Source organism: Plectropomus leopardus, chromosome 6 (genome assembly GCF_008729295.1).
Source record: "Plectropomus leopardus isolate mb chromosome 6, YSFRI_Pleo_2.0, whole genome shotgun sequence".
Classification (NCBI taxonomy): domain Eukaryota; kingdom Metazoa; phylum Chordata; class Actinopteri; order Perciformes; family Serranidae; genus Plectropomus; species Plectropomus leopardus.
In genome coordinates, this window is record NC_056468.1 from 29,986,344 (window position 1) to 30,011,009 (window position 24,666).

General features: G+C 39.6%; 1 protein-coding gene across 1 annotated transcript in view; it reads left to right on the forward strand.

Annotated features, from left to right (window-relative positions):
• Nucleotides 1–1,979: 1,979 nt before the first annotated feature.
• col27a1b (collagen, type XXVII, alpha 1b) overlaps nucleotides 1,980–24,666 on the forward strand; it is a 109,884-nt gene continuing 87,197 nt past the window's right edge. Inside the window, exons 1-4 of the mRNA XM_042487941.1 lie at nucleotides 1,980–2,587; nucleotides 5,787–5,851; nucleotides 13,442–14,757; nucleotides 21,341–21,394. Of these exons, the coding sequence (XP_042343875.1) occupies nucleotides 2,535–2,587; nucleotides 5,787–5,851; nucleotides 13,442–14,757; nucleotides 21,341–21,394 (1,488 nt within the window). The 5' untranslated portion in view covers nucleotides 1,980–2,534. The remainder of the gene's footprint in view (nucleotides 2,588–5,786; nucleotides 5,852–13,441; nucleotides 14,758–21,340; nucleotides 21,395–24,666) is intronic.

Genomic DNA, 24,666 nt, shown 5'->3' on the forward strand with positions numbered 1-24,666 from the left:
CAGAGGAATTTCACAGCACACGACAGCACGCACACACAAACACACAGGAACCAGTGCAGCCCTGCAACCCAGATCTCTGTTAGTGAGAACGGAAGTGGATGTTGGGGAAGCAGGAGGTGAAGGAAGGCTGTCACAAAAAGCTGGTTTAGCTTTTCACTTGATGAAATGAATAAGTCATTTGTTTTAACTGAAATTATGTCCATCACATTATACCACAGTTTGGATGGTGCTACAAACAGGAGTGTTTACTCTGTAAACTTTCATCTGTCAAACAGATATTACTGAAAAAGTCACATTTAACCTTCTCATTCAACAGTTCATTGATGAGATGATTACATGAAGGTGCTTTACTGTGATTGGGACTCACATATATAAAGAAGGAAAAATCAAGATTATGTCATGTTTTTCTGCAACAGTGTTGTGGCCTGGAGTTTTTTTTTTTGAGTCTAGCTGATGAATCGACCAGCTGAAATTAGCTTATCACAGATATATAAGTCTATATAAGTATAAATCACCATACGTGTCAACAAAAAAGTAACAAGATACTGCAGCACATAAGAATTAAAGACATTTGTGGTCATTTAAAAACAGAGTTGCCCTTGCACAGTTTGTCCACAAGGGAGACTCAACTAATTTGATAAAGAAATCTCCAATAAAGGTCCAATTACTCGCTTGTTGTGGAGCTTTTTGATTGTATCAGCTTTCTCATGATTATTTTCTCATTATGTTAAAAAAGCAATATTTGACAACATATTGTTATGAGCCTCAGAAATCCAGTATCAGTGGGAGTAGGAGTGTATATTTTAAAATAAAGTGTTTCACAAAGAGGTTTTTTCAAATGATGAAGTAATTAAAATTCAGAATTATGTAAATGGATTTTTTGTCAGCTATAATAATTTCTACTTTTGAGAACACGCACAGTGAAGTGTTAACTACAGTGCAAGTCCATGCGAATTTACACTTCAACTCTTCACTAGGAAGCAATTGCTTTATTTACCAGCCTTTTTGGCTGAATGCTCAAATTTAATGAATAAACCATTATGTGTGTTAGAGAAAAAGCAGTTTTCACCTACAGAAAGCCTACCAGAGGGTGGGTGTTATGCTTTCATGATGACAGTGTCCCTGTCACTGGCTGTGCTCCATTTCAGTGTGTCAATGCACCGCTTAACATGTGACAGCGAGGGCCGGGAGAGCTGATTAGATGGAGTGTAATCTGTCAGCCAGCGTCAGCAACCGTAATTGTTGCTGACAAAATAAACATTGTTGTCGGTCAACAATGTCAGGACAAAGGCCATGGTAGCATAGTTGACAAATACATGCCTGCATGAACAGTAATGTTAACAATATGAGCTTACATAAACCGGAGTAAAATTCTGCAGTTCGCTGCTTTATCAGTCCTCCTTTATTTGTTTGTGTTTATATTGGACGAGGTCCTGATGATGTATATGCTGCTCTCATTGCTCAAATTTAGCCCCAGCAAGCAGAGAACTTTCCGCCTACTCGGCGCACCGCAGGCATACGCAGATGTGGCATTGGTAAGCAGCCACAGGTTACCAACATGCATGAGTGGGGGTGATAAGTGAGCCAGTGAGACATGAAGAAAGGGACTCACATCCACTAATGTACATGTCCGACTCAGCTGGCTACCCCAAAAAGAACAGAAAAGCTCGGACACACACAAACAGGGAGCATTACTTTGTCTCTGCTAAGGATGCCGTCACCCCTTTAAATCATATAGTGGTTTGCTGCTGTATTAATGGTTTGAATGCCGTACATTGCACAGTTAAGTAATACAGTGTTATAAAGAAAAAACAACTTAAATAATAGTAAAGTTTACAAAGGGTTTTTTGGTGTGTGGAGTAAGTTTCCTGCAGGTGGAAGTTGGGGGACCTCAGGGGGCTTGGACTCATGGACTTCTTGCTGCAGCCCTGAAATTGTGTTGACTTCCTGTTTCCTTTAAAAAAAAAAAAAAAAGACACACCTTTAGCTGAAGGAGCCGAAGCTGCACCGTCTCTGCTGCAAATGTGTTTTCCCTCGATGTCAGCTGAGGGCGACAGAGGGAGGTGTTCCCCCCTTCCCGGCTCTCAAGATTTTCCTCAGTCCACAATAAACTTTCATTTTGGGAAGTCGACACACACACATACACACGCACACACATGCAGCACACACACAACGTCGGTCGTCCTCGTGTCCTGCACAGGTTTCCCGGGAAAGCTGGACTAACTGACTTGAATTGAGATTTATTGTACTTTACAAAAACGCGCGAGAGGAAGACGGAAGAAACAGAGGAAGCGCACAGGTGGAGCGTCTTTTTAAAATCAGCTGTCATCGTCAAGAAGCAGAAGACCACTGGGACAAGAATGACAGAAAGCATCGTTTTCACTGCTGGTTAATCCCGCCGTGTTTTTGTTTTGTTTTGCTTCCTGGCACGTTCACTCCTCGCGCGACCCTCGAGGAACACCTGGCATGGAAAAACTTTATCTGCCTCGTCTGGACTGTAGCAAAAACTCCCAAGAAAGAATGAAGTAACCGCAATGGAGCCGGACAATGCCCCGTACTCCAAACTCAAAAGCACTGGAGTCGGGGGGTGAGTCGATCTATTTTAAATTTAAAACTTTTTGTGTTTTAAGGGCTATCAGGTTCAATATGGAGTCATTCATGTGCTGGGGTACATCACCTGCCTCTGAATTAGTGTCATTTTGACCGTGCTAACCGTGCAAAGTTGCTAGTAGCATCCATATAAGTTGTTATATTTTACACAAGTAGTCTTATGGTGGATTTTTAAAGATATAAACTGAAAAATAACACATTTAATGTTCATATTTTAAAGTGAAACACCTAGAAGATAGGGCAGGTGGTTTACTTTTAATAGGTTGCAGGACAGCTTATGGAAACAGTTTTTCTCTGCTCTTCACACACTTCAGTGAAAGCCAGTGTAGCCTGCTGTACTGTTCTTGAAGTTGTGCCTTTGCAGCTTGTACCAGACTGAGCTGCCAAATGATCTGGGACTGATTTGAGGGAGATGTATGAGAGGAGGAGACAGTCCTCTCCTCCTCCTTTTCTCTCCTCCCAGCTGTGCATCTCACTCAGCTGGTTGGCCCGGCTGTCCCAATGGGAGGGGAAATAAAAGTCAAAAAAGTTGCATCATATAACCACTGCTGGACATATGCAAACTGGTCACAAACTGCAGTAAACTGCACTGCACACCCTCCCTTCTGTGTTTCTGTAATATCAGTGTGAATGCAGTGATAAAGAGGAGAGAGAAGAACTTTTAAAAGCTCCAACTGGCAGTCAGTGTGTCAGCGGTTGACCAGTGGTTTCCTGTGGCTCTCAGGAAAACCACAAATGTAATAGATTTCCCGTAACTGCGTTCATTATGGCACTTGTCACAGAGCCCGGCTCACTTCAGACATTTGCTTGAAGCGTCCGGTTTCACGCACTGCATATAACCACATCATTAGCTCTGAAAGTGTAAAAACAACATTATCCTGGTGATAATGGGTTCACACTCACCAGAGATAATTTAAAGTCCCAAGAGCCATACCATCTCTACGTGTGAGCAATCAACACCCCTGTTTGCATCTGTCTCAAGAAATATACAGCTCAAGAGAAATGGTGTAAAAGTAGCCTTTTATGATAACATGGTCTGTTATGGATTGAGATAAATCTGCATCCTTTTTTAGGTCCATGAAACCCTTTCAAAACCTGCCGTCAAAAGTTGCACACAAGCTATGATCAAGGTGTTTGTCTCTGTTATTGAAAGGTACATGAGAGAAAATGCACGTTGATATGTTTCTGTTACACTAGTTTAAATCTTTCTGTTGTAAGTTTTAACGTAAGCAGCGTTTCTCTGTGTTTGTCAGAGGTGGTCCTGAGGGAGTGCTCACCTAGCTCTGCAGAGCAGTAGCTTATCTGGTCAGGCAGCGAGATAAGACAAAGCTTGCTGTCTTGAAACAGATGTTGGACTCTTTGAACAAAGCTAAGAAGGTGCTGCTATAGCAGATCTGATCGCTGTGAGAGGTGGGAGTACAGGAGATGATGGCAAATAAGTGTCAAGAGTTTTAGCTTGTTGCTTTCATCTTTACACGGCTATAACTACACAAAGATCCCGCAACAAGGCCTCAACTGAGTCCCTTCATTACGCTGCACATGCGTTTTTACACAGAACCGAACAACATGCTGCTCCGTTGTTTTTAGAAAGCTTGCTGGTGTTCTGGAAGCAAATGCGGCGTGATGTGAAACACAACAGTCTTGGCCTCTAATGTGACATGTAAGGTGTGCACCAGCAGCGATTTCCAAACATCAACAAGGGCATGACATGGCAATAAAACTCATTATCTGTCGCTGTTATGGCTGATCTTGCTCTCAACTTGGAGCATCAGTGCAACAGTGACACTCATTCACTGTTTCCCCGTTCATTTTTCCTCCCTGTGCAGCATGTGTGAAAGGGGGAGCTGATTGATGATTTGAGCTGGCTGCAGCCTGAGAGCTAGCTGTAGCAACAATCTGTCTGTCCTCGTCTAAAATAGATGCAGTGAGAGAATATTTGAACAGCACTGTTTTTTATTTAGGTTTTCTCAGTCAAAGAAAATATCTGCTAAGCCTGCATTAATGTTAGTTATTCTAACACAGAAGATTTACCTTTGGTAACGGACGCACTGCTCGCTTGGGAAGCAGTGGCACTCGTGCGTAGAGTGTCAAATACACGGCATTCCTGGAATTTAAGCCCATGTTGTTTGGAAAGATGTTTCTGCATATTGCTGGTGTTTCCACCCTCAGTTGAAATGATCATTTTACAGGCATTACAAGCAGCACGGTTGTGATTTGTCTTTGTGAAATGAAGTCACACTTTGGACTGTTTCTTCCCTTTCTGTAATGACTCATTGTTGCAAGTGTCCAGCAGTAGATGAATGAGTTTGACATTGCTGTTTTGCAATATGCAACTCTAAGAAGAACACGCTGGTACTGTGTTGATAAAAGGAATTTATAAGCTCAGAGACATGCAATTGTAATGTATCGGACAATTTGAGACCAGTTTTCATCTGGAACTGGCTCTTGAATCCCATCCCAAATCATTTTATTTAAATTAATTAATTAATTCAGTCTTTCATATTTGATTTATTTACTCATTTTAGTGTGTAACTTCTAAAACAAAAGTTTATGATGCACTTTTTCTCATAATACTTTTACACATTCCAGGAACAAACAGGAGCAGGAAGAAGAAAAACTTATAAAACCTGCACCTTCCCTTCACTAATAAACAGGAGCTACTGTAGATTAGGATATAAATGGCAAACCTTTCTTTATTTACCTTTCTTTTGTTTACAAATCATATTCAATTTATCAACAGAAACAGTTAATTACAGTCATCTTAACATTACTGTTAGTCAGAAAGTTCATAATGTCATTATTTTTCTTTGTACCTTCTTTTAAATGAATAATATTTGAGCTGCGTTTGAAGTCATTATGAATAATTCCACAGACTGACTCCATATACTGAAACACAACAGGCTTTAATGTAATATGGGCATACCAGCTTTTAAATAATTGAATATATAAAGAAATAAATGAAAGCATAAACCTCTTTTTAGCTTCTGATCAAACAAAGTAAGAAAATAAAAGATGGCATTTTAGGCCTCTGGTTGTCAGTGCTTTTGGCATTTTAGAATCAAAACATACTTGCACACTTATATTGTAAAGAAACATCAGATGCATCAGAACAGCAGATGATCTTGATCTTCATTATCTGCCATCATTTCCTAACCTTTTTGTTTCTTTCTCTTTAGGAGAGTTCTGATTCTTTGGACTATACTCTGTTGCACCTGCTCTCTGAGGCTAGCACAAGCACAAGGTAAGCAACGTTAGGACAACGGTGGGTGACTGTTTCTTTTTATGCAAACACATTATTGAACAGGCAATGTCACAAACGAGCCTCACAAACAGTGTGGGGAAGAGGAGATTAAAGTGATGTGTCTGTGCATTTTTAAATGTGTCCTTTTATACTTTAGATCTCATGCTGATCTGCGGAGAAAGGTATTTCGCTCTGTATGCTTAGTGTGTATTATGAAAGTGACAAATAAACCTGATTCGGATTCTGATTTATGGGAGGTTAGTGACACGATCAGGTTTGTTCTGTGCAGTACACCTCAGTGATACTGTGCAGATAAACTAGGTCGTTTTATCATTATTTGATGCTGAATCACTATAGAACATAAAATTGAATAAAGACAGTGAAAATAACCACTGTAAGTAATTATATTACCCAGACACAGGCCCCCTCTGTTTATCCAAGGATTATCTATGACTGATGTGATCAGCATCTACATTTCCATGTAGAGCCTGCTCAGAGTACCTCTGTCAGCATCACTGTTTGATCTATTGAGGCCAAAAACTCTGATTCAAAGTGTTTACTCTTCCCTGGAAAAGATTTTAGGGCTTTGTTGGAGATGGGCCGCTCTTTTCCACCCTTGTCCTTTGAAGTGGATGTTGGAAGTGAGCACTTGAACTGGATTAGTTTGAAAGTGCAGACATCCCTCTTGTGCAAATTGAGCATGAGGTACATTGCACTCTGCTTTCAGTGAACCCCACATTCTCAGTAGAAAAAGTAGTAGGAAGTAGGGCATTCTTTGTGCATACCACACAGTAAGAAAAAATAGGTGTGTTTTGAAATAATATGCATTTTTTAAAACTGTTTTGGGCATTTATTTTGTTATATTTAATTGGAAATATCTGAATCAAAGTCTCTCAGCCCAAGACAACCTACATTTCCACGACATACCCCTGTTTGATGTCTTTGTAAAGGTTTCCAAGGTGTTACGTGACCCATCTCCTCTGTTTTCCAAAGTCTTCCCTGCCAAGTTGAAGCGCACTCTTTCTCATGTCGACACACATTCAGCTGTGTCTTGATGTCGGATGCAGTCGGCTTCCTGTTACACCATTTAAAGACCCTAGTGAGCATGTTTTTCTCTGATTCGGCTGTCAATCAAAATCTGCCCGAGCTCATTCAAAATCAGAGCTCTTTGCAGTGTCTAGATGCCCTTTGATAATGGGAGCCGTTGCGCTCAATGATAGCTGTTTCTGGCAATTTCTTTGTAATTCTGCCTTCATCAGTAGATATTTTCCTCCGATAATGACTGCTGAGCGTCTAGGGACACATGCTTTTTTATATCTAAGGAGGTATTCTTATGCAAACTATCAGATTCTGTTTCAATTTGTCCTTCAATAAAGCAGGATGCACTGGAACATTTATGAATACTTGCACTGTTCTGCATCACTTGTAAGATAAATACTCTGTTGTCTACACTAAAAGCAGCTAAAATCATGCATATGGAAAGTGACTGTGTAATCACAAGCTCTTGTATTGTTTTTGTTTGACTGGTATTGGCCTTACTTTGTTGAATTAAAGACCTAAAGACCTAGATTTGGTGTATTGCATCCTTTCCTGTACAGCGATATCTACCACATTGACCACTACTGTTTTGTTGACGAGCAGACATCAAAAGGAAACTTATAGCAAGAAAGCCAAACAGTCATACTGAACACTAGTGAGACAAAACTAGGGTAGAGTTAGGATAAAATTAAAACAAGAGGACAAATAATGCAAAATGGAGGATGAAAATGTCACCATAAAGTATTATAAATAAAAAGACCAAAAACATCAAAAACAGTAAAAGCAGTAAAGCCACAAAGTAAAGGAAACAAAATAAATAAAACATAAATGGACTATGTGAAATAAATATAAATAAATAAAAAGTAACATCACATGAAAGCAGGTCTATAAAACTGGGCTTTAAGAAATTACTTAAAAAGTCACAGATTTTGGGTGATAGTAGGTAGGTATCATTTGGCAGAAAGAAAATAATTCCTACATGAAACTGCTTTCAACAAGGTCTATCATGATTACTGGAAAGAGACAGAACTGTTTTCCAAATGCATATTTTTGACACTTTGAGCACCACAGTGCCATCCAGTTTGATTATATAGAAGAGAGGGCAGACATCTCTACGGCCGATATCTCCAACACTCTGCAACTCACACCAAAACAATCTAGGTTGATAAAAAGCACAACAGGTAAGAGGAAAAAATTGTGTTTTTGATATTAGGGTGAACGGCCCCTTTAACTGTCAGTGTGCACAAATCTTTCTATTGAGTCTTTCTGCACAGTTACCATAGCTACACATGTATAAGCTGCCTACACATTTCATCAGCAGGGTCATCAAGGTCCCTGCTGATGCAGCGTCCCTGGAGCAGATTTGAGCACCCAGTTTGTCACTTGATGTAATACAGCCTCCTTCCAGATGATGGCTGACATGTCTGTACTGGGAATCAAACCAGCAACCCTGGGGTTACTGGTTAACACTCTCCCACCTCTACCCCTGACTTTAAGCCATCTAGGCAGAAAGCAAACTGAATAATAATGACGATGGTAAATAATTCAGATGTAATAAGACAGAGAAATACACCCCGGGAGAGCACTCACTGATGTAAGGAATGGTGATGTCCGGTTGCTCACTCAGACCCTTTATAAGGAAAAATTCATCCATTTTAATGTGGCATGGCAACAGTGTAACTGAGGCAACTTTTGACTGAGTTTCAGAACTTTGGTAATATGTGCTGGCCAGTGGATGCATAAATATGCATGTGAGTCAGAGGCCAGACCCTGTTTCTTGAGAACTTCAGTGTAACCCAAAAACTGATTTGTTTGCAGAGGTCTTTGAGGGCCTTGTGTTGGGACTAATTAAATTGAATTAAATGCTACGAACCAGTTGTGTTACTTGGCACCAGCACCTTTCCTGAATGAGCATATTAAGTGTTGGGACTGTTCACCCCCTAAAATCAAGAATACATATTTTTCCTTTTAACTGTAGTGCTATTTGTCTATTGAGACGTGTGCAATCTAGTTGTATGAGTTTCCAAATATTGAGGATATCTCTTGAAGTGATATCTGCCTTCTCTGGAATATAATAGAACTATGAAGATGCCACTTTTAAAAACTCAACAGCAATGTTGCTTTACAGAAGTCATGGCCCAATTACTTAAGAAAATCCACAGGCCTTATTGTCAGCTGTTTTATGTAGGAACTATTTTCTCTGTACCAAACTACACCTGCCAACCAAATCACTGCACAGAAGGAAGCATGCATCTTCTGCATCTTTGTACTAGCTAATGTTAGAGCTCAGCCAAGGGGGATGCCATATATGTTTCCACCTCACGAGCCTCTCCTCTATGAGTAGATGCACATCTCTTTCTGTGCAGGGATGACTGGTGTAGAAAGACTAGTCCTACATTAAATGCTCACATCAAGGTCTGTGGATTATTGTGAGTAATGGGCTCAGGATTTCTGGAAAGAGACATTGATGTTGAGGTTTTCAAGTGTATTTATTTGGTGCTTTAAGCACCACAAGCTGAGTGCCATCTAGTTTTTGTTACGTTGGAGAGAAGGCAGACATCTGTAAGGCCGATATCTTCAACACTCGGCAGCTCACACCAAAACAATCTATATTAACAGAATTACAGGTAAGAGGAAACAAATGTATTTTGATTTGGGGGTGAACTGTCCCTTTAAAGCTGCAGGAACGTTGAGTCTGCGTTGACGGCGTACTAATTGTGAAAATGCATTAGTCTGTGCACGTGCCTGCCTTCTGAGAAAAGTTGCTGCCTGCTACGCAGTGCTTTGTCTGCAGGATGTGATCTACGCAGTTCTCAGTTTTTTTCCTCCAAGCTCATCAGGAGGTCACAGAAAGCCCTAGGCGGCCCGTCTACCCGCTAAGATTTAGATATTCAGGGTAAGCCCCGAAAGAAGATCACAAATCACACAATGAAAGAACAATTTTGCTTTCCTCATACCATATTAACAATTCAAATGAGTGCTATATGGGAAATTCGTCTGAAGAAAATCTTTGTTCTTTTTTTCAGTTTCTGTTTGATGTTTCTTTTCCATGTGTGGGTTTTTCAATCGGGCTGACCTCCCACTGCCTGCACACATCAAGCAGGGTTTCCCTCCAGAACATGTCTAGTGTCTATACTTGTTTCTGCTCTGCTGAGCCATAATTCATTATTTAACAGTTTATTTCAGTCTTGCACACATTTGTTTTGTTTTAGTCCGGAAGAGGAGAGATATTTGAGATCTATATGCAGGCTTCTCGTTTCACGTTGCACGTCTGCAAGGATTAATGTGTTGTACACAGGATATACTGATTGGCTAGGGATGATCAATTCTCCTTTATATTCCAACCTTACTAAACTAAACAAAAAGCTTTTTGTTTGACTTTACTGATGACTTGCACCGGTGCCTAACAATAGACAATGGTATGGCAATGGGAACATTTCCAGTCTGTTTTGATGTTGGAACCAAAAACAGATTTAACTTTGTAAGAGTGCTCAATGTTTTGTTTGTAAAAGTAATATTCTAGATTAAGCATAACCTTGGTGTTGATGATTCAGTGGTTTTTGGTGTAAGGTTTGGGTCCACTGCGTCGGTTTAGGGGTCACAAAGGACATCATATTTCAGAGTTCAGAGATGATTTAGAGGTTAAAACATATGGATATATACAATTTCTTTGCCTTTTGCTCTGGCAACAAGCCACACGTGCATTGTGTTTTTCAGTCGATATCCCAAGAACCCCTTTGGGAATTTCCTCAAATTTGGCACAAATGTCCAAGACTCAACGATGAACTGATTCAATTTTGGTGTTTAAAGATTCCTGTGTCCTTACGTCCATCCCATTCTGAGGAACTCAGTATCTCAAGAACACCTTGAGGTAATTTCCTCAAATTTGGCACAAATGTCCACTTTGACTCAAGGATGAACTGCTTAGATTTGGTTGGTCAAAGGTCACTGTGACCTTACAAAACATGTTTTAGACCATAAATCAAGATTTCATAGCAATTTTGAAAAAAAAAAGCACAAATGTTTAAGAATGAGTTCTAAAATAATAAATAATTTAGCATTTTAGTACTCCTGGTTCCCTTGTCTAAGAGTTTTTTTTTTAAATGAGTTTTTGGTTAGAAGCCTAAAATAAGGTGTGGTTAACACAAAATTAAGAGACTCTTATGTTTTGTTCTGCAAAATAAATTATGTTGGTAAGTAACTAAGTCGTAAATTTTTAAGCCTTTACATTTCTTAAAAAGGCTGTTGCTAACGTGGCTAAGAATGTTATCATGCCAAACACGGCTTTACAGCCTTGCTGTGGTGGTGATGCTCAAATCATATTATCGCTGTGTAGTTTGTCTGTGGCATAATATTAGCTTTTTACTCCTTGTGATTGCATTTATGCTTCAAAAATCATAAAAGTGGTGATAATTTATGGAGATTATCTTGCTATAAAAAGGGACAAGTATCATATTGTTTTTACCACAGAGCTTATTTCTGCAATAATCTAAATTTCAGTGGAAATATCCTTTTGGCTTTTTGTAGAGGAAACCAGGGCAACTTTAAGTTCCCTATTGGCCGACAAAAAGGTGGTATTGTCAAGTCCACCTCTTTTTCCCACCAAATTGACGCGAGGACAACTCGATTCAAGGTTCCAACTCAAACTTTTATTTTATTTTTAGTTGGTTGGTCGTCTTGTTTCATAGGTTGTAAACCTTTAAAGACAGAAAACAAAATTATCATCCAGCACAGAACCAAAAAGTTGGCACATTACCCATTTTCAATTAATTAATCATTTAAGCCTTTTAAATTGAATAAAGAATAATCAAGAAAAAGAGTAGTGTTTTAACATTTAACAGAATATATATGCTATATTCTTACTCTATTTAAGCTCAAAATTAAATATCTTAATAGCTTATTGGACAGAAAATCAAATAAATGCTGCACATTTCAGACGATAAGAAGCAAATAAACATTCTACAGACCATTGGCGTCTTTGGCCTGAATCCAAAGGTGGACTTGGGTCTCCTCTCCTTTGTCTCCTCTTGCTTGTTTCTCCTCTGTGTGTGTGGCTGTTGAGCTCCCCCAGTCCTTCCCAGGTGCTCTAAATCAGAGTGCAATCAAGCACCCTCTTGCCTCTCGCTGTTGCACTCTGGGAAGTGTAGTCCCATGTACTGAGACTCAGCTCCCTGCACCACTCTATGGGATAACTTGATGAAATTGTTGGAATTGTATATCCAAAAGGTCAGAGGTCAACTTCATTTTGACATCATAATGTGCTGCAAAAACACTTTTCTGCCCATTCCTCAACTTCCTTTCTTAGGCACAGGAGGGGAAACATTTGGTCAGATAGTGAATTGATCTATGAATCTAATCTAACTCTAATCTTGGGCACTGGTGAAGGCGTGGAACACCCTCTCAATTTTTAGCTTTTCATCTTGAGAAATACTTGATTGTGTCAATTTAGTATCACACTGAAGAGAGGAATATCATTTTTATATGTTGTCCTTTGTGCGTTCTGTAAAAGATGGTCGTCAGTAGACAATGAGAAGCTTTAAGTTGAAGAAGCAGAGAACCACTGTTGCTCAAAAATGTGCATTCACTGTAAAGACTAGTCTTAAAATAAAGCCTTTTTTTCGCTACAGTGAAATGTGGATTTAATTAAACCCTGCTGTGGATCCAATTAGGAGCAATAAACAGTACACACAAGACTGTAATGTGTGAAAATTACCCCCATCTTCCTCCCATGAGATGAAAGTAGCAATTAAAACCTGCAGAAAACACTGCAGTATGTTTTCATGATCTTGAGCCGCTGTCAGAGCAATCATCTTAAATCAACAGACATTACCGGTTAAAGTGAGATGGCTTTTCTGTCTTTGCACCAATATACCTCTTAAAATCTCAACACTGTCTCCTCCAGGGACAGCCTCAGCTTCCCGGCATTGTCCTAATTAAGACTGATGTAACGATTACATAATTTGCGGCAATCCTCAAAACTGGATGTTTATGTGTGGCCCTCTCGGAAATTCTCTGCAGTCATTTTAAATTGCTTTTGCCGCAGGATTTCAATTGGTCTAACTTTAAATTTGTGAACTCCTAGTTTGGCATCACAACATAATTTTCAATTATAATAATGCGCTTTTGTTCTTTCAGTTTATGCTTTGATGCAGATCAGTGCACTTGAGTGGGAGGTTGTTAATAGGTATCTTACGCAAATTAATACAGAATTTTCTTTTAAATGGCTTATCAAGTATCACATATAAAGTGAAATGGGTCGTTCAATTAGTGTTTTTTACTTTTAATTTTTTTATTTCTTTTATGCACTTCTGTAAAGCCCTTTGTGGTCTGTGCCTTTATCAAAGTGTATTTTTTTTCTTTTAAGGAAAAAAGCCCAACAAATAATGCATGCAACAGAAAAAATTCTGTTCTGTTTTTATAAGCTCAGAAATAATGATATTGTAAAAAAAAAAAAAAAAAAAAAAAAAAAAAAAAGTTACTCAGTATCTTAAGATGCTTAAATTCTACAAAGCCAAGTGTCAATACTTCTCTCTTTCTCTTGTTTCTCTGAAGATGTTGATGTTCTGCAGCAGCTTGGGCTTTCTGGGCGAAGATCAGGCGGGTTATCATCTCCAGGCGCTCGATCAGTCCCCAATGGCATCATCCCCTTCAAGTCTGGAGTCATCCTCACCCCGAGGGCACGTATCCAGGCGCCTCTGCGCACTGTTATCCCCGCCTCCTACAGCTCCACCAATCTCTCCCTGATACTCAGCCTGTCTGTTCACCGCATCAACAACGCTTTTCTTTTCTCAGTTCTGTCGAAGAAAAAGAAACTGCAGCTCGGAGTGCAGTTCGAACCGGGGAAGGTCCTGGTACACGTGGGGCAGAGGAGCTCTGTGAGTTTCCATTACAATGTCCATGATGGCCAGTGGCACAATCTGGCGTTGGATATCCAAGGCCAGCAGGTGTTTTTACACACTTCTTGTGGAAAAACAAGTGTACATGCAGACTTGCGTTCAAAGAAAGAGGAGGTTCTGGACGCAGAGGGCTCTTTCCTGCTGGGCAAAATGAACCATAACTCGGTGCCGTTTGAAGGCGCCATCTGTCAGTTTGACATTTATCCCTCTGCCAAGGCAGCTCATAACTATTGTGATTACATTAAGAAACATTGCAGAGAAGCCGACACGTATCGGCCCGTGTTTCCAGCCCTGCTACCTCTGTTTTCCACAGATCCAAACATCACTGTCACTCCTATAACTCCACTGTTGTTGACGGAGATATCCAAAAAAGCTTACAGATCTACTTTGGCCTTGACTGAGGAAAGGACTACCATTCTTGTTCCAACTAACAGCTCGCTGATGCTGAACAAAACATCTGTGTATCAGACTGCGAGCTCTCCAAAACCAGGTGCTGTGTCTGTTTCTCCACCGGTTCATCCAGGGTTGGAAAGTCCGTTTAATTTTCCGACTCAAACTGCTACTACATCCCTTAGGATCAGCATGACGCCACCAAACCCTAAACCAACTTCACATGGCAGTGCTGGGAAGGACACAAAGCAAGGAGATACTTATTCTCAGAAACCTCCTGGCGAAAGAATGGATTTACCTGCTTCGACCCGGCCGCCTGAGGCGAAGCCAAACCTCCAGACCACAGCTGCTTATGCGCCGGGGTCTCCTTCAAACACCTACCGTCCCCAGAAAAAGCAGATGACCACAGTAGCTCCAAAGAAGCCTGAGCCAAAAATGACCAGTGTGCAGGATGTCGAACCCACCTCGCTTATTCCAGTCACTCCAGCTGCAACAGATGGCTTCCAAACATTTGACCTGGAACCGACCCAGTTCTCACTGCTGGCTGGACCACCTGGACTAAAGGGAGAACCAGGACCGCCGGTGAGTGTGCGAGCTCTAAACAAACACAACACACACCTGCCTCTGAAACCCGTGTATGAGTATGTGCATGTTTATTTCAGCCACAATAAGGGCGTCTTTATGCAATGCACTGCGGGAAAATCTGTTTATCTTATGAAGTGTTTACAGTATTGCGTTTAAGTGATTATTTTATGAATGAAAAACTTATGATTTAGGGCATTTGAATTGCACATTTTTAGTCTTGGCTGCCACATTTCTACGCTTTGGGCCAATTTCCTAATTCATCTTTGGATCACAATGATATACAAGTCTGACAGCTTGTTGTTTAAATGTCGGCTTGCAGTTCTTTGATGTCCAGATCTGCTGCTGACGTGGATGTTGATGTGTCTCTTGGTCGTGTGGTTTTGTGACGCTAGCAGTCAGGAAGCTCTGCATCTGAAATGTTTGCTTATGTGACGATATTTTGTTGCTGTGTTAATGACTCAGGATTGTTCCATTCCCTGTCCTGGGTTTTTTTTCTTTCTTGCATGTGGTGTTAAAGTCTTTTTGTCCTCATGCAATTGTTGCTGATTAATGTGTGATTTCCCTGTCAGCAGCAGAGGTACAAATAGTCAGGTTCACAGCTGGTCTTTGCCAGTTAGTGTTTGTCTGAGTGGAGGGGCTGGCGGTGAGGTGTTAGATTCCTCTGAGGGGGTGTGTGGCTGCTCAGTGAGTGGATACTTTTAAAGTAGGGTCAAAGGTAAAAAAGGATAAAGCACTTGAGCACAATTAACCCTTTGGTGTAAGAATATAAAGAGCTAAACAATAGAAAGGCCGTGCTTTATCCCCCATTGTTGAGAGCTGTGGTATTTTTCCCATTTTAAGCACCACAGACCTTTCTGGTAGGAGGTTTGGCATGATGTCCAGGAATTGTAGGAAATGGGAAATTATCTTCTGTTTTCTTCTAAATACAAACTTTACACTTTTTAGAAAGAAAACATGAAAAACCCATGACATGGAGTATTGAATTGTAAAACACATTGTTCTGATGGTAGCTCTGGGGTTTTGCATGTCTAAAAAAACACGAGATCTACTAGAATACTGCCCACATCACACTACAAGCTTCAGTGTAAAAATACTACAAACTTACTAGGTACTAATAAAGGGAAAATTGAACAATCCTTTGAATTAGATTATCTTAAAACACTGAAACTAAACTTTTAGCGTACAATTGAGTACTGGGTGGCCCTCCCAACATTTTCATGATGAAATGAATCACTGACTCACTCTGGGGATTTCCCATTGTTCTTTAAATGTGAATAAGGTATCAGAGTGAATAAAAAAAGCTTTAAAATAGAGCTTGTTAACATAAAAAGATGACATAGGAGGATCTGACATAGTCCCTGATGTCCTCTTCAAAAGGTTAAAAACAGGCAATACATATATTTATATTGATAATAACATTAACGTGTCTTTTATTAACTGGCCCCTCGCCTCCTTTCAGCTTGCAAAAGTGCCCCCTGGGCAAATCAAGTTGATCATCCCCGTGTTAAAGGCTCATTTATATTCCCTTTTACGTACTCAAATTGATGTGTGCCGTTTCTAACCTTGTGACAGTCACTGCCCACATACTTCCATGCGTCCTTTATATTGGCATAGATACATTCACTGGATGGCACTTGTGGTCAGTGTAAAAGATTTTAAAAACAAAACAAAAAACCATGGCAAAGGTAGAGGAGGTTGTAACCACCATTTTGCAGAGGCAGCGTTGTAGATGGCGGTGGTCTGTCCCCAACGGCGAGTGTGCTACTTTCTTTCAGCTTTAGCCTTCAGACTAATAAATGCACAATACAAAACCATATTATATTAAGAAAAGTAATGGTCTTGTGTTCTCACACCTATTTTCCTCATTAAATACAAATATATACAGCTGTACACCTCTTGAAATTCAGCTTTATTTAACCAGGGACGACCGACGAGGCATAATTGTAACTCATGATAAAAGACTTTCAAACTTGATAGAAACAAAATCACCCAAATGGTTTTGGTTACTCTTCTCAGTAATCTCGTTAGTAAGTCTGCTGTTCTAACGTTCACATGCTCTGATTTAGTTTAAATAAATCCTTAATACACCAAGTTGGAGGTAAAAAGTTATTTTTTATGCTATTTAACTAATTAATTTCATTCCACCTTTTTAAAAATGTCTTTGTTGTATCCCATGGTCGTATCTCGCTTTGACTATGCTACACTGACCCCATGATCTCCTGTGGCGCTGCTCCACTTTCAGAAACGTGCCCAAAATTCGCATTACATGAATGCAGAGTACGGACAGAGGGCACCCTCTGTGTCCTTATGTGTATCTAACATTGAGCATTAAAGAGCCTTAAGACTGCAGAGTAAAATGACCTTTTTAAGTTCAGAGCAAAGCGTTGGTAGTGAACCAAGTCATAGTATTTCATGTCAGTCATCAACCAATGTTGACTGTAGACTGTATACATTCATATTGGCCATGTGGTGCTGTCAGGCACTGATCCTCTGTTGCACACAGAACAGTTACCCACATTTTCCATTGTTAAAAGACTCCTCTGTCTTGTATTGGGTCATGTTTAACCAAAAAGAATGTCTTAAGTAAAGCTTTGCTGCTTTGGCAGAGAGAGAAACCACAGCTCTGTATGCCCCTGAAGCCAGTATTTTATGAGAGAGAAGTACTGTAACTGATGCCCATCGTTCCCTTGTGAATAGTAAAGGTTACCTTCCTGAGGGCTCTCACCACTGGATTGCTTTTTAATGTTTTAGTATAAAGTCTGACTTAGGATAGATTGAGAATTATTTTACGTAACTTTCTAATATTGTCTTCTGAGTAATTTTAGTCATGAAAAGAAGCATGTTGTTAACTTTGCCAAGAAATTGATGTTTTCCACATTGGTTCGTTTGTTTCTCAGCAGGATTACGGAAAACTACTGGCTCAATTTTCATGAAACTTAAGCGGTAAAAGGGTGTCGCATGGGCTAAGGAAGAACCCACTGGATTTTGGAGCAGATCTGAATCACAGGGCTAAATACACAACTTATTTTTTACTTTTGGTTAGGAGATAGGGCATTTGGCCATGGCAGAAAGAATGCCATAAATCTTAAAATCCATTAGATGATAGTAAAGTTCAGTAGTGAAAAAAAGACAAAGCCAAGTGTAGAAATACGATGACTCCATATCACATTACACCCTCAGTAATCCTGTGGAGTAGCCTGCACATGTAGTTGCTCAAACTTTATACAGAAGGCAGTCTTGATCAAGCACTCATTCTAATAGTTTTGGAAATATATCCGGGCATATAAAGTGGTTGCGCTTTCAGATTTGCATATCATAGACGACTGGACTGTTGGACTTGGCGGAGGTCTGAGCTCTCAGACTGCCCTTCTAGTTGAGTTTTTGATCCCCCTCCACTGGGATTAAGATTGACATTAGTGGGTCATGGACTGTAAGAAGGTATAAATTTAAACTGCTCACAAGAGCAGGAATGTCTTTGAAAGTAAATGTGACAGTCTGAGTCTACGGTAACCTTTTCTTAAGACAGCATGTCAGTTCTGATGGATAACATAAGAGCTGATGAATTCTTCAACAGGCCTGAGCTCTGAGGAAGGGAGGATCAAAATTGATGACCAGATAATTGAGTAAGGTCTTCAGTTTAATGGAGAGATTTGCCATGGAAAACCTTTTGGGGGTTTTTGTAAGCTGTCAATGCTTGAACAGCAGCAGAATTGTACTGCGTAGGGATGCACAGGTCTGATACTATGCTGGATTGTTTTCTTCATTGACACTTAACTATTTAACCAGATCTGGATATTGGCTACGGATGGAAATCACCAGGGGCTCCATGATACGATATCACTCACTATACTTAAGTCCCAATACAATATTATTGCTTTTTTTTTTTTTTTTAAAGATTTTGGACTATGCTGAATATTACAATAACATAAACTGCGATTTATTACCTTTTTTTAACTGCAAAAGATATCCCCAAAGGAAAACTTTGTCAGCATCTGTTTTATTTTATAAGATTGAGTTTTCAGGCTGTTCATCTCAATTTAATCATTTTTATTGCAGCAAAATATATCCAATGGTCTGAAAAAGCAGTTGATTTTACTAGGCTTCCAAAAGTATTTTATTTATTTGCAATATTAAAAATTTATATGAATTAAAAATATCGATACAGTATTTCCATGCAAAATATTGCGATACTATGCTGTATTGATTTTTTTCTCTCACTCCTAGTATTGGCTAAATGTGACTAATCCACCAACAGTTTCTGTATCAAAGTTGTAAAATTAAGTGTTTCAGTTACAGCTATTCAGTGATGGTCAGCAGCTGACTCTGCTTTTTAGTGCCTCAGCAATCCCGGGCCTTATGCCGAAAACACACCAAGCTGCGGTGAGGCGCAGCTTGCCCTAATAATGTGTTTCTGATTGCAGTTGGGAACAGGAAGAAATTCTTTGTAACACTGGTCAACAGCTGACTGGCTGCAGATATTCTCTGAATGCAATTCGCTGCTTAAAGTTAAACTTTTCCCAGCTTTTACTTTTGGTTGCACTTTGCCGCAGAATCAAACGGCAGGTTTCTGTAGATGTTGCATGGCAGCTTATAATGGGCCACACTTTTCCACTGCTGGGTGTGTTTTCAATTTTGTGTTACCATATCTTAATATGATTACAATACCTCAAGCGTTGAGCTACAGAGGCTTTTAATTTGGCTAACAGAGAGCACCTGTATTGATTTGGTACTTCCTATCAGCAAATACCCTAAGGTGAGGTATTGCAATTGATATTTTGAGTGGAAAGGTTGGATTTGTGCATCGTGTGCATCTGTCTGAACCCCTCAGTGCTACCCTGAAAGGTTTGCATCACTGGGATTTTACACCAGAGTTCTGATAATTTGATCTCTAATCTTATTTGTTGAAGTTAAGCCATTTCTGACAAAAATAATCTCAAGTTTCGACTCAAACCTACAGTCTCAAATCATGAATAGTTATTGTTATAAATTCTAAAAGACCTGAGCTCCAGCACTGCCTCTCCGCCCACCCCAGCAGGGACTGCAGCTCTAACAGCTTATCATGTGTGGACAGCCGGATGATTGCAGTCTAAAGAATCTAAAGGTTGCTGAAAGCCTTTTGGCTTTTCAGACTGTATGCTGGCTGAAAGATTATAATTATAGCTGTTGCTCCTGTCCAAGTCAGACAAAAGCGTTCTATACATCGACATTATTACAGTAGCTCAATTTCAGCTGGACAGCCTTGAGCTGTTTTTAGGCCCATTTCCTTTCTCGTCTTTCCTTAACCATCTGAAGCCATGGGAAAATAAATAACAATCCCAACATCTCAAGCAAACTCAGGTTTTTCAGATTGACCTCTCATTAGATTTGACCTTTCAGAGCTTTGCTAATCCATGTATGAAATTGTTTTAAAGCTAGCTGATGCCCATAATTAATGTGATCGGCTGTGGCTGGAACCAGTCCTGACCTGCCTGCCACAGCAATGAGTCACACTTACAGCCTGTGCACTGTAGTGGTTTTTGGGCTTAAATTATATTGGCTGCAAACAGGACAGACTACTCTCGCCTCTAACAAGACATCACAGTGCCTGCCAGCATCTCACTCACTGAGTGCTTTGCAACTCTCAGCCAACTTTACTAAATGTTTGATCAGAAAAAAGCTCCAGATGTATTTACTGATTGAATATCTATCTACATATTTAATTATGCCTCTGCACTGACGACAGCCATGGCCAGAGGCATTATGTTTTTGGGTTGTCTGTCCCATTCTTGAAAAGTCAATATCTGAAAAATGCCTTGTGGGAATTTCTTCAAATTTGGCTCAAATATCCATTGAAACTAGACAATAAATTCATTCGATTTTGGTGGTCATAGGTCAGAGATCAAGGTAACTATGACCTTGTGTCCATCTCATCGTCATGATCGAGATATCAAGAATATCTAGAGGGAATTTTTCCAAATTTAGCACAAACGTCCACATGGACTCATTGATGATCTGATTGGGAATTTCTGTCAAAGGTCAAGATCACTGTGACATTATGTTCATCTCATTCTCATGAATGTGATATCTCAAGAGGGCTGTTAGGAAATTTCCTCAATTTGGTACAGATGTCTGTGATCTAACAAATCATGTTTTTTGGCTCAAGAATTCAGATGCTAAGTATGACAAAATTTCAAATGGATGTCCAATAGGATAAAATGCATAAAGTAATGACACTTTACATCTCCAAAGTCAAAGGTTAACTTAACCGTGGCATCATAATATTCTAAACAGGAGAGGGGTAATTTGATGAGATACTGAATTTGTTTCACACATGTTGGGTGCCCACCTTGAAACTTTGCTAATTGTATAGATCATCTGTGCTGCGGGGGGGAAGCCGTGTGTGAAGCATTCATGTTTTCACAGAAATGTAAATGTAAACTACAACTGTAGTTGTACTAGTACTACTAGTAAACTATTACTATTACTCTGTTTGAGAGTCTCTTGAAATGACCTGACAGTGGCAGCAACTTTTTATTTGCCCCTTTTGTTTCTATAGACTTGCTTTGTTCTATCCTTGACATATGTTATTTTTTCTTTATAGGGCCTTGAAGGACTTCCAGGTTTGCCAGGAAAGCCAGGAAAGAGAGGTCCAAGGGTGAGTGTCTCCCAGCCAGTGACAAGTTTCCCCTTCACCCAGCATTCCTCTTGTTTTCCATTACCGCTTCTCATTTCCCCTCCAAATCTTCCACATGTAGTCCACTTTATCTAAATGATGCCATAATCACGTCTGATCTGCATTACAGCGAGATTACACCGCAGCACACTGATATGGAAGACCTTTCTGCGCTCTGATCAAGCACTCAGTGACATCTTTGGATTACGGAGTATTTTTCAGACAGACATTAGTTTGCTTTGGCTTTGGGTTTGATCAAGCTGTGTTTCTCTGCTGCCAAGGTCCATTTGTAAAGCTGGAGAGCAAACAACCATACGCTACAAATCTGTGGGTTGCCAATGTAAAATTAATTGAACACACATGGTAGGTATTAGATGGACATGAAAAAATAAGGTAACTTTTGTGAGTGCATATATTTACAGAACAAGTATTTTCTATCCCATACACAAACAGAACCAGTACTTAAATTAGGCATAGCTCCTATGTTAACATTGGTGAATGCTTCTAGTGTATTAGACTTTGCCTTCTGGTGCCATATCTCTCATTTTTGGGCTCAATGTCAGTCTGTGAGCTCCTGATGCAGCCAAAGGGAGTTAGTGCAGATGTTATTTTAAGCTCATGTTTTCAGAAGAAATATAAGAAGAGAAAAAAACACTGGGGGATGATTTGTCTCAAGGGACAGTTTGTTATTTCTTTCTGAGATCTTTAACTGATGGCTGTGTATGCACTTGCTGCCCTTTAAACTGCACTTATATGAAAATGAGTAAAGCAGAAGTTGAACTTGGCGCCACGGTGAGTCTTAAGCTGAGATAAATATGCTAGAACTTGAAAAAAATGGAGCGATACCAGTTTTGGTTGCTCTTTTGCAGAGCTCCTGCTGAAGCCCTCCTGCAGAGTACTTGTGCTACTGAGGAGTGTGCATATGAGCTACCTGCCGCAGCCCGTGAGACTGTGCCCTGCGGTCAGGCCTCAGAGGGGTGGGCTGTGGGAACCCAATCTCTTTAAACTAGGAAGAAAGAGGGCTTTGTCCCCATCTTATTAAAGGCATTTAAGACCCTGTCTGGAGCTCAGCAGCTCTATGCAGTAGCACACCAACCTCTATAGAGTTCATTCATCATCAAGCTCTTGAGATGAAACTGCAGGCCACACCAACTCAAAGCAAAAAAAAAAAAAGAACCTGCGGGTGCAGTTATGGTTTTTACTGATTGTTTTTTAGAATTTTCCTGGATCGTTCACGTGATTAGCAAGAAATACCTTACAGCTACACACATGATCTACAGAAAGCTCGAAAGTGGACTCCAGTCTGGGCACAGCTTGTGCAAACAGTAGGAATAAAAGTGACATTCATTATGGTAAAGGATTTTATATTTCAAACATACCGCTTTTCTATATGCAGAAAGTCGATGAACAGTAACCATTAACAGTAACTAACTACTACAATACCTTGATATTGCAACAATATAGTAGGGTTGATGATTGATGCTTTCACAAAAATATTTACACAATGAGATTTTTTGATAAATAATCACCTAGAACAGTCTGATAAGTTTAAAAAAATGACAAAAGTTATACAGCCAGTCAATACACTACAATATTACAATTTTTTAGTTTCATGATATCATAGAGTATCCGGATGTTGGTTTCTCTGATAAATTGTCTTTAAAGAGTAGCTTTAAGACACTGGTTCCCAACTGATCCAGCCACAGGTTTCAGATTTTTCATTTTACAGCAGGAGAAGGCGCTTCAAAATAAAAGCTCTATGCATGAAATTCACTGTACTACAAAATAAAAGTGTGTTTTTAAAAACTGTACATGTTCTTGAGTCACTTGTGGTCCATTCAGAATGGACCCGTGACCAACTTTTGGACTGGGACCCACCAGTTGGGATCCACTGCTTTAAAATGTTTTACTCAAAGTCCTACCTTTATATAGCTTAACCTTTGAGCAGTTTTGTCCCTTTTTAATGGAAGACTTGTTGAAACTTTAGGTATTTAGAGATGAATCAAGGTTTGTTTGACAGATATTACTGAAAGACTGCTAAATGTGACTGTCAATCCGCAGTACTGATAATGGTTAATAGATGTACTTAGATGTACTAAAAAGTGCCAAATCAAAATTTTGCAATGCGTGTGGGCTTAAGACAGAACAACAATACCTCATAGGCTTCACTGTCTGTCCTCAGCTGTCTGGCTGTCTAACTATCTGTGTGTCTAAAGCGTATGTAGTCTTCACTATAATACCTTTCTTAACATTTATACTGCATGAAGTCAAAACTGTTTTATTGCTGACTGTGTGATGTCTGCTAATGCCTATATCTTGTGCATAAGTATTTCTTGCCTGCTAATTTTTATATCTTGTTGTACATACTGTGTCTTTTGGCGAATTGCTTATGTTTTTTCATGTTAGAATTATCTTCTTCATGTGCTTTTAATGTGCTGACCATTGGCTCATTTCATATTCATGTTTTCATTCATGCTTTTAATTGTTTGCATGCTTTTATGTCTGTAAGTTTTAGTGGCTGTCATAACACCTAGCCCCGGAACAGAAATTTGAAAATTAGCCTTTAATGTGCACTGTCCCTAAAATAATAAGATCATGATTAAATAAACAAAATTAATAATTATGGAAAAACCCCAAAGAGGCTGATTATGAACTGTGTTTCAATTGCAAAGAAATTTACTGTAAAGACTGTTAAGGATAGCAAAAGTAGATGCAGATGAATCAGGTTTTATTTGAAAAGAGATTTATTGGAAAAAAGAATGTGATTGCGAATCGTTGGTACTGCAGCTGCGCATGGTTGATAGTTGGACTCACTCTGAAAAGCACCAAATCAGAACCATTCTATGAGTGAGTCAAGGACAGTACAACATCATGTCGTTATCTTTGTTCTCGTGAACTTATGAAGCCTAAACTACCAGATGTATTGTACCATTTTTGCCCCAATCTGTCAGTTTTTCATGGACATTCTGCACAGAGACAGGACAGTACAACAAGATTTGATTGCCTTTGTTTTGTGAAGTTGAAAAGCCTCAGGAAACTGTGGATGTGTGATAAAAGTATTCTCCTCAGAATAGTCTGATTTGCAGTGAGCAGCTCTAATCTTTGGAAGGCCCTTATCTCATTTTGCTTTCACCTTTTCAAATCCGATATAGAGAACGTTACACCAAGATATGATCTGAAATAGATAGCTTTTGCTGGTGCGTGAAATGTGTGACAAAGCAACCTGTGCTGGGTGCTCTTTCACACCATAAAGC